At 36.7% G+C, this 12353-nt stretch overlaps 1 protein-coding gene across 1 annotated transcript in view; it reads left to right on the top strand.

Annotated features, from left to right (window-relative positions):
• Window positions 1-9445, top strand: part of DNER (delta/notch like EGF repeat containing) — a 138566-nt gene extending 129121 nt beyond the window's left edge. Inside the window, exons 12-13 of the mRNA XM_088131829.1 lie at window positions 6876-7122; window positions 8410-9445. Coding sequence (XP_087987955.1) covers window positions 6876-7122; window positions 8410-8521 — 359 coding nt within the window. The 3' untranslated portion in view covers window positions 8522-9445. The remainder of the gene's footprint in view (window positions 1-6875; window positions 7123-8409) is intronic.
• The last annotated feature ends 2908 nt before the right edge of the window (window positions 9446-12353 follow it).

The raw sequence follows: 12353 nt of genomic DNA on the forward strand, positions 1-12353 counted from the left end.
CTTGCTACATTCTAAGAAATGACATGCAGTAGTCATTCATCCTCTGCATCCTCAGTGCTGTGACTCTACAGCATTGTTTATTTCTGAGTATGTTTGAACCAAAGAATAAACCAACATTCTGCATAAGGTTTTCCTAGCTCATCCAGATCTAACAGGTAAAAGGCCATTCGTTCATCCTTAGTGTAGTTTGTATGGGAAAGCTCAGTAGAATTATATTAGTAGCTGTGTGGAATTTATATCAGGTTTTGTTAGCATCTGGGGCTTAGTTAAGATTTTATTAATTTCTAATGTGTGTTTTGTTATGAGCCTGGAAGCTATCCAAGTGTGCACGACAGTTTATTTCAGTGATAGACAATAGGCTGACTGACAGCTAGATTTAATATCCTGAGACATAAAATAATCCTTGAAAAATGTATTCCATGCAGTGCTTCAGTATTGTAATGACAATATTATGCAAGTTAATGCTTTGTAAGAAAGGAACCATATGCCTTTATTGTCTACTGAAGCTGATCTATGATAGCAAATATTTCGGAATCTTAGTTTGAATCCAATATCTATCTATCTGTCTGTCTGTCTGTCTGTCTGTCTGTCTGTCTATCTATCTATCTATCTATCTATCTATCTATCTATCTATCTATCTATCTATCTATCTATCATCACATTTATATACCCATCACAAGTTTAATGTAGATTACAAATAACAGTGAGATGTAGCCCAAAAGGGAACGTTTCCACCTTACCTATCAGATTCATTCCTGGCAGATAAGAAAGAACAAGAAATACAAATAGCAGTTGTAACTGGAAAGTAGCCTGGATGGATACCAAACCCTAGTAATAATTGTCTTGGGCCACAGGTCAGTTTCAGACTTGTGTGGGGAATGCCACATCCAAAACTGGGTGGGGTCAAAAGAAAAAAGCCAAGGTATAAATTAATGTTTAGTGTTAACTTTCTGAATAAATAAAATAAGTACTCTGTCTCCTGCAGTGCCCAGCCAAATGCTTCCAAATGGGCTGGCTAAAGGACATGAAAATCTTAATGGAGTGAACAGTATAAACTTATGCGTGCTATTTTTGCAAGCATTATGTATGTATATGTTTGTATATGAATACATTTGCAATAATTGATTAATGCATAAACCAGTATTCATATGTTTCTAACACAGAAGCTTAGCTGTTACTGAGGATCTTAGACCAAAACAGTTATTTCAAAAAAAGAAGTTAAAATAGAAAACCTTGATAAGGGGGGAAAAAATAGAAGCATAGAGTTGGAAAGAATTACTTAGACTATCAAGTCTAAACCTCTGTTCAGTATAGGATTCCACATTAAAGCCTCCCTAACAGATGGTTGTGCAGCCTCTCCTTGAAGACATCAGTAAAGGGACCTTACCACCTTCTGGTAAGTGGCTCCACTATAAAAGTGGAACTACTTTTATAGATGGGAAGTTTTTTGCTAACATTCAGCCAGAATCTCTCTTCTTTTAACTTAAAACCATTATTCCATGTCCTGCATTCTTGTACTGTATAATAGAGAAGGGGGCTTGACCTCCATCTGCATGACACTTCAAGAATTCAAAAAGTGCAATCATATGCTCCATTGCCCATCTGTGTACTTACTCCCATTGAGTTGAAACATTATTACAATGTGTTGTCCAGACTTGGACATGGTACTCAAAATTGGGTCTTGCCTGTGCTGAATATGGTGAAACTATTATTATCTATTATTTGAAATCTATATTGATGCAGCCAAAAATTGCATTTGCATTTTTAGCCGCCATTCCACATTGCTGACTCATGTTCAACTTACGATCAAATAGTGTTTTTTATTAAAGACTGAGGAAAATAAGAAATGTGGAGAGAGGCAAGGGAGAACATCTAGCTACAAATAACCAAAAGGAAGTCTTTTCTAGAGGAACTAAAGATGCAAGCCAATATGAGATGGATGCTAATCAAAATAGAAAATACAATGTGTGCAGCCTCTCAGATTTGAGAGATGGAATCTAGCCAAGGAAGGAATGAACAGAGCAATAGTTTTATACATTGGATGGCTCCTGAACCTTGGTAAGACGGAATGGCTGTGGGTTTGGGGCTCTTCCATATCTGGGGGCTTACCATCTTTGGTTCTGGATGGGGTTGCACTACCCCAGATGGACCTGGTATGTAATCTGGGGGTACTCCTGGATTCACAACTCCTGCTCGAGGAGCAGGTGGCAGTCATGGCTAGTCGGGCCTTTGCTCAACTCTGTGTTGTGTGCCAGTTGCACCCTTTCCAGGATTGGGAAGCCCTTCTCTCAGTCACTCATGCCTCGGTCTATTATGGACTATTGCAACACGCTATACATGGGGCTACCCTTGAAAAGTATCCAGAAGCTGCAACTGGTGCAGAATGTGGCATTGCAGGCAGTTATGGGCACTTCTAGAGCTGTGCAAGTAACACCTCTGCTACGTGAGCTGCATTGGGTGCCAGTTTGCTTATGGGTCCAATTCAAGGTGTTGGTTAAGACCTTTAAAGCCCTTCATGGCGTGGACCCAGGTTACCTGAGGAACTGTCTCATCCCAGTTACACTGACCCATCCCACCCAGTCTGGCAGGAAGGGCATGTTATGGACCCCGTTAGCTAGAGAATTTCAACTGGAGGAGTCTAGGAGGAGAGCCTTTCTGCCGTTGCCCCTGCCCTGTAGAACATCTTGCCCCCTCAGATGAGATTGGCCCCTGCTCTTCTGGTCTTCTGGAAGAGCATTAAGACCTGGCTCTGTCAACTAGCATGGGGACCCAATGGGAGTTTGCAGTACTGGGGGTGGTTGGTGGCTTGAGGACGCTCTCTCTGTCTTTTAGCTTTGTATATTTTTGTAAAGATTTTTATTCTTTTTTACTTGTAAGCCGCCTATGGTCATTTATATAGTGAGATGGGCAGCGTATAAATTTGATTAGTAAAATAAATAATAAATAATAAAATAATCTGATTTGTGAAATTATTTCTAAGGATAGAAAAGAATAATCATTCACACAATGACAAAGAACTTCCAGACACATGAGGAAGGGGTTGCTATAACAGAGCATCTGTAACAATTGTGACACGTATTGTTTCCTGGAAAACTGAGATGCAGAACTTAAGGTTAGGCCTATCACTCTCAATATATATCTTTTCATACAGTCATTAAGTTTAAAGCTTATTAAACAAGAGTGACTTCTACTTAAAATTAATTTTATCTATTACTCAATACTCTGAATACTCAGAGCCTGTTTTAAAATGAGATTGAGAATATTATCATGATGTAATCAGTGCAGACCAAGTTTATTTATAAAATAAACTTGTATTTGACTTAGTAAAAGATGATCCTTTAGAGGTACTTTTTTGGGCCAGTGTTTCCATGTACAGGATAAAATACTCTCCAAGGATTTTTATAGGAAGCAGCAGTGATCTACCATGCAGAAAAATCCACATAATTATGCTGTTTCCATTAGATAGGAAAGATTCATGTTTTAAATTTTTTCTTTTGGATGTTTAGGAGACTTGTGGACATCCATATTTGTGGCATTTTATTCATGAATTCTGGGTCCCACTAATATAAATTTTATATTTTCTCTCATATTGTAGTACCAGCATGGTGTAATGGTTAGTCTGGACTGTGGCAATGCGAGTTCAGATCTCTACTTGGCTATGAAGTGCCCTGGGTGATTGAGTATATCCTCATATCCCTCTTTTATATAGTTGCTGTAAACATAAAATAGGGAGTTATTAAAGGTCCAATAACTTCTAGTGCATAGTAAAAAACATAACGCAATGATGATGATAAATAAATAAATACGTTGCCCCACTCCTAGTGACTCTAGACAGTTTATAAATTTTTAAAACATTAAAAACAAGAAAAACAAAAAGAGACAAAAAGAAGGGTACAGATGGCAGGATGGCAAAACTGGTTGGGAACAAAGGAAAACAACCCATACAGTCTAAATGAGGCATCAGTCATCCTCACCAAAGGCCTGGGCAAAGAGCCAGGTCTTCAAGGCCCATCAAGACACCAGCAGGGTAGGGACGGTTGGATCTTGGGGGGAACCCGAGATTGTTAAAAGTGAAAGGAAGGAATATAAGGTTGGTTTATTTCTTCAAGGTTAAAATAGATATGTTGTAACCCTTAATGGACTTTGGCTGATAGGACTGAAATGATGAGGTTTTTAAGGATTTGTTTATAGATAAGAGATGGGATATGGGAAGAAGAGATCATTTGTTGTATTTTAAGAGAAAGTGATAAATTACTAAAATTGTTTATACTTATGATGAAAGGGGAAGCAATTTCTTTATATATTTATTTTCTTTTTCTTTACTATATTCTTATTTTTCTTTTCTTTCTATTTCTTTTCTATTTTCTTTTTCTTTTCTACACCTTCTATTTTTTCTTTTTCTTTTTTAGTTTGCATTCGTTTTTTATTGTTGTAATTTTTAATTAAATTACTATTTAGGAGCATACTGATGATACTGAACCCCAAATTATGCAATGACCTCACTTAGCATTTCATGTAGAAAAGGAGGGGAGGGAGAAAAGAACCATGTGACACCCTAAAAGGGAAGGGCCTAGGGTGCAATCTCTTCCCCCCTCCCGCTCCAAACAACACTGACTGGAACTGGTCCCAGAGAAAGGAAGGGAACCACAAAAAAATAAATAAAATGGTTTATGTTTAACTCAGCCTTCCTTAACCTAATGCTTTTCAAATCTATTGGGATTACAAATCTCAGAACTCCCAGTTAGTAAAATCAAGGGCCCATTGACTAGGAATTGTAGTTATGGGGATTGTAATCCAATGTATCAGTACATGGGAAAGCTGAATTAAACAGATTTCGTATATACAGTACGTCCTTGATCCATTTATAAATTAGACTTCATTTATGAGGCCAGCAATAAAAGAAAGAATTGCAGGTAGTCCTTGCTATCCAACCACAATAGGGACTGGAATTTAGGTTGCTAAGTGATTTGGTTGTTAAGCAAATCAGAGCTGATTTTACTACTTTTTTATGATGGTTGTTCAGCAAATCATCGTGGTCGTTAAGCAAATCGCCACAGTTGTTAAGCAAATCACATGGTCATTAAGCGAATCTAGCTTCCCCAATGGACTTTTTTTGTCAGAATTCACTTAACGATCACATGGTTTGCTTAACAACCATTGTAAAAAAGGTTGCAAATTGCAATCACGTGATCACGGAGGTCATAAAGCACTTTTCCCAAGGCCATCGTAACTCCAGACCATCGTTAAACAAACGGTTGTTAAGCGAAGACTACCTGTAGTCTATTTTCCTCCTTTCCCCACTTAATTGCTAAAAGTTACAAGGATTTATTTTTACAGAGCTAAAATGAAGTTCACAAAGTGCTGTAGGAAAGTTATATGCTGTGAAAAATAATTGCTTTTCTTAAAAATTTGCTTTTAACGGTGTTACAAAAAAATCAAAGATGGGGAAAGCTAGGGTATCTCTAACAAAATATGAAGACTATTATTTCTTTTAAAGATGAGAGTTTGATGGATCCTCATGTGTGCTTGTTTACAGAACTGGATTTATATAATACTCTAAACCATGGTTGGTTGTCTAGATTCCAGTGACTGAATTCATACATAATACTAAACTATAATACTTGTTTTTACACAACTTACTGACCCCAAACCAAACAGATTATATAACGGCTTGGTGCAATGCATTTAGCATGCCCCAGAGGGTTGCTGCATGAAGGTAAGCAAACTGAGTCTCATGTAAATGAATCCTGATCACAAATCACTTATAATTCTCAAGTTGTGTCTTCTTGAAGTTCCTTGCACTCCATTTCTCACAATATAGCAAATACAACCTTATGTTCATAATTGACTATATAGCAAATACATGTACACAAGCGTGCCCATGGTTAGTTCCCCAAGTAACCAGTTTCTCTGATGTTCAAGCAACAATCAATGTTTCTCCCAAATATAGATGCAGTGGCAGTTGTCAGACAGTAGACTAGTCAGAATAGATTGGTGCTTCAGGTTGAACAGAAGTCAGATTGTTTCAGACAGCAGGGAAACAGAGATGTATGGAAGGGAAGGAAGCTAACAATTTTTTGGAAATACTCTTATGGAAGTAACAGCAGGTAGTATTAAGACCTATTAATATAATAAAAACAATGTTGAAATGGCTCCAGGAGTAAGAGAGAGAGAGAGAGAGAGAGAGAGAGAGAGAGAGAGAGAGAAACAAAAACAAAGTAATACCAGAATGACTAGAGCTCAACTCCTAATGACTACATTGACACACCATGTTGGTTCCTTGGCAACAGTATGGCATAAATAGTTGTTGATAGGAGCAGATTGAAATATTGACAAAATAAATTTAATAAGTATACATCTATTTCTTTTAAAATTGTCCCATCATTTTTGCTTCTTCAAAGCCCATTCATCTACTGGTCACATGGTTTTCTTTTCTTTTCTTTTTCTCCTTGGTGTTTGAAAATGGTATCCTCCACCATTCTCTGAGATATATTGTATTTTGTGCTTATGTGTTGCATTTCTAAATCCCAAATGCACTCAACCCCTTGGGGATGTAATTACTTATCTTAACAGCCAGTGAGTAAATGTGGGCAGGATAAGGAGAGGTCTAGAAGCTGTTTCAGTGGTAGTGAAATCATGTGAGAAATTGTCCACTTAATCCACTTCTTCTTTTAGGAATAACCAAGGAAAATCTGACCAAAGTGGTGTTTCAGTGGCAGAATATGCAGTTTTAATAGTTCTTCCTAGCTCTGTAGACCTTTATGCAGATTAGAATGCCTTCAAAAGGATGAGCAGAGAGTAAAGTGGAATATTCTTATTGTGGCACACGGAAGTAGAAATGCTATTAATAACACTTGTTTTTCTTATTCTTCCAGATCTACAGTGGAAGTCAGGGCATGTGGCAGAGAGTCTGACAAATATGCCTCGGCATTCTCTTTATATCATAATTGGAGCTCTGTGTGTAGCATTTGTCCTGATGCTGATCATTCTAATTGTGGGGATCTGTCGCATCAGTCGTATTGAATACCAAGGTTCATCTAGGCCAGCCTATGAAGAATTCTACAACTGCAGGAGCATTGATAGTGAATTCAGTAGTGCTATTGCTTCTATCCGACATGCCAGGTATGCTTGGGGAAAAAGAAAATCCTTTTTTTGACGAAACAGCAGGTTGGATGAAAAACCAGTGTATACTGTAAGGAAAGGCCTCAGTGATGGAATGCTTCTGAAGTAAAAAGATTTTGAGAGATAAAAAATAAATATGTTAGGGAACAAAATTAGGCTGCAGTCTGTTCCCTGAGCTCTATCTATACATTTAAAAATGGCTATACAAGCTTTTTAATATATAAGCTGTCTTCTGCAATTTGAGAGCCAGATTACATGATATGTAAGTATTTTTGATTGGTCAGTATTATTTTCCTAATATATACACATTCATGCACAAACATACTCAGATGGTCAAGCAACAGTTAAATAAGAAATATAACGATTAAATCAATATAGAATAACATTTTATTCTTTATATCTTTAATATGCCAGCGTAGATTGTAAACTCAACAGTGATAGCCTTCATGAATAGCAATTTTAAACTTTATAGATCATGTTTGTTTGTTTGTTTATACCTTTTTGGGGGTACCTTTGGGTCAGTGTTGATTCCTGGTGATTGCCTGGACAAGTCCATGCAGTTTTCTTGGCAAGATTTTGGGAGTGGTTTGCCATTGACTTCTTCCTTGGCCTGAGAGAGAGTGACTGGCCCAAGGTCATTCACGTTGGCTTTGTGTCTAAGGTGGAACTAGAACTCATGGTTGCCTGATGCCTTAACCACTACACCAAGCGGCTTCCTATGTATACTTATATACATACTGTACGTAGATACATACACCTTATGGGCAGCCCAACACCCAACAACTCTGAGCACTTATAGATTCAGCTAACTAAACTTAACCATGTCATATAAAGCTGTAGGTAACGAATGGTGTATCTAAATATCCCCCCCCCCAAACAAACAAAAATAAAGTCCTGACTATATTCTGCCAAAGAAAATGGTTAGGAGAAGTACAGGTTTTATATATAGTGGAGGTGTTTTTTTCAAAGCGTGATCTTCAGAACTTCACCCTCCACTTGTATCCAGCAACAATACAATTTAGGATAAATTGTATTTTATAATTATTCTGTTGATCATATAAGCTTTCACAATGTCAGTACGCTTAAATGCTTGCTGAATCTTTTAAAAAGCACTTTAACCAATATGGAATCATATTGTGAAAACTTGGTGATGAAGTAGAGTTTTAAAATTAAGTTTTAAGTTCTGACATAATAATGATCTTGTAGATTACTGCCATGAAGATGGATGTTTTATATATGTATTACCCCACTATGACTTCTGCTTCCACTTACTTTTTTGGATTTTAGGTTTGGAAAGAAATCTCGCCCTGCAATGTATGATGCAACTCCAATTGCTTATGAAGATTACAGTCCTGATGACAAGCCTTTGGTCACACTGATTAAAACAAAAGATTTGTAATCTATTTAACAGTTGTTTTGGGGGAGGGGATTATTTTTCAAAAGGATGGGCTACTGAATTAATTCAATATTTTTAAGATGAAGCAAGTGTAAGAAATTTAAAATGTTTAGCTGCTCCAGAATTTTCTGTAGATTATTTAAGAACAGGTTTTCTGCAGCTTTTTGTTTGAAGGAAATATTTTAAACTGAATTTGTGAAATTTATTATTTCTTTTACTGTACTTTCAGCATTAGAAACTCTAATCTTAACAGTAGTGTGCTGTTGCTTTTACCAACCTCAGATCAGTACAGGCAGAATATGATATGTTAAGCAATGAAAAATTCTCCTTAATGTAACAGTGGCAGCATTCTTAGTAGACTTAGGAAAAATGTAAAACTTGATATATTCATTATTGAAAAATGAAGTCCGAAATGTTTGTGTTTGTGAAAAGGAATTTAGTAAAAAATATTATTCTTAAACTGAATGAATTAGCTTTCTCCCTCTTTTGTGCATGGATAACCTTTCTGTATTATGTTCCTGAAATCTGCTAAAACTTTGCCTTGAGTTGATGTTTGTCATTTTTGTAATGGTATTCAAGGTAAGCTTTGTAAAAATAATATGTCATTGAAGTGCCTATTAAGGCAAAAAAGGGGTGGTTCCTGTTGCTCTGAAATTAATTTCTGTTGATTTTGTAATGCTCAGGATCAGGTCTTTGTATTGGAATTATATTTTCTTTAAAAAGTCCAGGTTTTTTTAATAGTGCAAGTAAACCAAACTTATAATTTGAACAATTTGTCTCTCAAATGTTAACGTACAGTATTACTTTTGTTTACAATATTGTGTAATTCTCATAGTGCATCTTATTTATACATGTGGGATTTTTTGTGGCTCTATTTGACTGCTTATGTGTTTCAAGATTCTTGCTTATTTCAAAGAATATTGAATAAATGTGACCAATTCAAGCGGCAGCTCAGCTTCTTTCGCCTTCAGCTGTTACAACTAGTGAGTGCCCTTGAATCCAAGCCATATGTGTTATAATTATAATGTAAACCAGTCATGGTGCTTTGAGAACCAATACCATTTTATTTACGTATTTTGAACATTTTCAAATGTAACATCTTTTTGGTTGGCTAGTGTGGAGATGGCTCATATGGTTTGCAATATGAGAAACTGCCATTTGGCACAGGTGTGGATTTTGAATACAGTATAATCATGTGATAGGGTGTGTTTTCGTTCATCTCAAAACAAGACACTACAGACGCACAACTTTCATTTTCTGCTACATTTTTCTTCAGCTTTCTTTCTAGATACATATTTTCCTGCTTAATGGTGTTTGTTTTTTATGCATCGAGGTATGTACCATTTAATACCTAAATATATACTCAAGGCCAGGGGTCCTCAAACTTTTTAAACAGGGGGCCAGTTCACGGTCCCTCAGAATGTTGGGGGGCCAGACTATAGTTTGAGGAGAGGAGGAGAGCCGCCGGATCCGGCATACCCGTCATGTAGAATAGTCCGGCTCTGCAATCTCCCTCCTCGTGCATTGCCTGCAGCTCCCGACACAGCCCCGACACTTCCGCTTCTGATAGACAGCAGCGGTGGCCAATCAGGCGGGCGGGCTAGATAAATGACCCTGGCAGGTTGTATCCGGCCCGTGGGCCATACTTTGAGAACCCCTGCTCAAGGCAGTTATAGTTTTATCAAGACAGGAAGATCTTTGCATAGCTGTCGTCTACCCATTATCTTTGGGGACCTGAAGTAGTCAGGATGAATGGACCAAATGCCCAGAATGTAGTGGTTAGTCTAGAGAGCAGTACCTCCTTGGTACACTTTTAACTTGATAGGTAAGAATGAGATGAAAGCACTTGGAGGATAATTCATTAGGGATCGGACAGCGGGAAAAGAGAATGTATACACTCTCATAGGGAGACCAAGTGGCAGTAGGGAGGGAAGGCAAGGCCAGCAGGAAAGAGAGAGACAATAGTTGAATCCAAATAATCAAAGGTTCTTGTTTGCGTATATTAACAGGAGGTAACCCATAGGATGTTTACCTTGGATCACTCACCTTATTTTTCAACTGCAGCTGAAGTGGGCCCATAACTTGAATACAAGTCTATTGTAGTTTTAGTAAAACAATTTCAGAGAGACATGGTCAGAGACATCTGCTAGAGTCCTAAGTGGACAACTGCCAACTGAAGTAGACAACATGGGTCAAATGGAACAGCTACAGGACGTAATTATACCAATATATCATTTCTAGAATCTACATAATAATTCCAAATGGCATTTCTGCATCATTATCACTCTATGCATAAAGGTGAAGAGAATTGCTACTCAATATGTTCATGGCTGAGATTTGTGTTGGCTGATAGCCTCACCAACATATATATTTATACCAATGGCTGGCAGGAAGCATAGGTATATTATAATAGTAAGTAAAATTTAAATTTTCTGAGAACCCAGAAGTAATTTTTCCATAATTTTATTTGCACAGTTACTTTTATTTATTAATAGTTAGATTTAATATACACCAACTACCATGATTTCAGTGGTTCATAATTTGTGTTTATAGAACTAAATATGGAGTTTTGGAACACAAATAAACATCTCATGGTTTTAATTCTTCTTAATTCCTTTCCTTGCAAGGAAACTTTATGTTTTTAATTAAATATAATTTATAATTTTAAATATAATTTCCATCTATTACTTTATCAATAATCCATCTACATTCAGTCTTTAAAATACCTCCTAAATTTTGCTTGTCTGAGGACTATGATCCATATTAGTGACAATCTTAAATATAATATACAAATCTGAGAGGAAATTCATCTGCTGCTCCTTCACAGTTTTCACTTCTGATTTAATGCTGTCTTGTTCCTAATATAAGAGGACATTTCTTCAGATGCGTGCTACATTCAGAATATTGGTTTTTGCAAGTACAGCTACCTTATTGCTTCATTAACAGGCTTTGAACATTTGGGAAGAGAATAACTACACTATACATCCATCTTTGAAAATTTAGGAACATGGAAGCATGTACTATCTATTCTGCAGCTGGTCTAAAAGTAGCAGAAGATGGCTTTATATATTTTCTCTCTTATCTGGGATGGTCTACAACCATAGCATCACCTCGTAAATATAGTTTCTGTTCCTTTGAATTTCCTGGATGTCATTAAAATCCATTGAACAAAACCCAGTTCTTCTCTTGTATCGCAATGTCCTGCTATACCTGATAAAAGGAAGCTGAATGTTGTTTGGTTTAGCTTAGATAAGTACTATGGTCATAGACCAGAACAACTTAAAAAGTAAAATAATAGTAATAAAAATATATCAGGATGAAGCGTGATCTGGCTAAAATAATATATCAAAGCACATATAAATGTTAACATGTAAAGTAAGATAATCGGGCTCACCCCACTTGAAGCAGTCGTTTGTGTTCCATCATAGCCAGTGTACCAAATCTGTCTATGCTACCTGAGATCTCCCCTTTCTGATCAGCTAGTAGTTGAAGTAGTTATCCTTAGGCCTGCCTATTGAATAATCAAATGAATATTTTGATTCAGGAGGAGAATATAATATATTACCCAAAATATGTTCAACTGATACCATTAAACAGAAACTGAATCAATTTCAGATAACAATTGCTGCTTACTTAAACATTATATGAGAAGGCTGTGATTAGATATCCCAATGCAATTTCTAAAATAGATTGGGGCCCTGCAGGTACCATACAAGAGATAGAGGATCTATTCTTCTCCTTCTGTGTCATGATTAAACCAAGATCTGATGCCCACAGAAACCGATATAAAGAAAAGGGAAGCTAAGGAGGCTTGTATGTTCTTCACACTAAACCT

The sequence above is a fragment of the Python bivittatus genome, unplaced genomic scaffold, assembly GCF_059951505.1.
Source record: "Python bivittatus isolate LINGU-HERP-01145 unplaced genomic scaffold, Pbiv_v1 ctg000980_np1212, whole genome shotgun sequence".
NCBI classification, from domain to species: Eukaryota; Metazoa; Chordata; class Lepidosauria; order Squamata; family Pythonidae; genus Python; species Python bivittatus.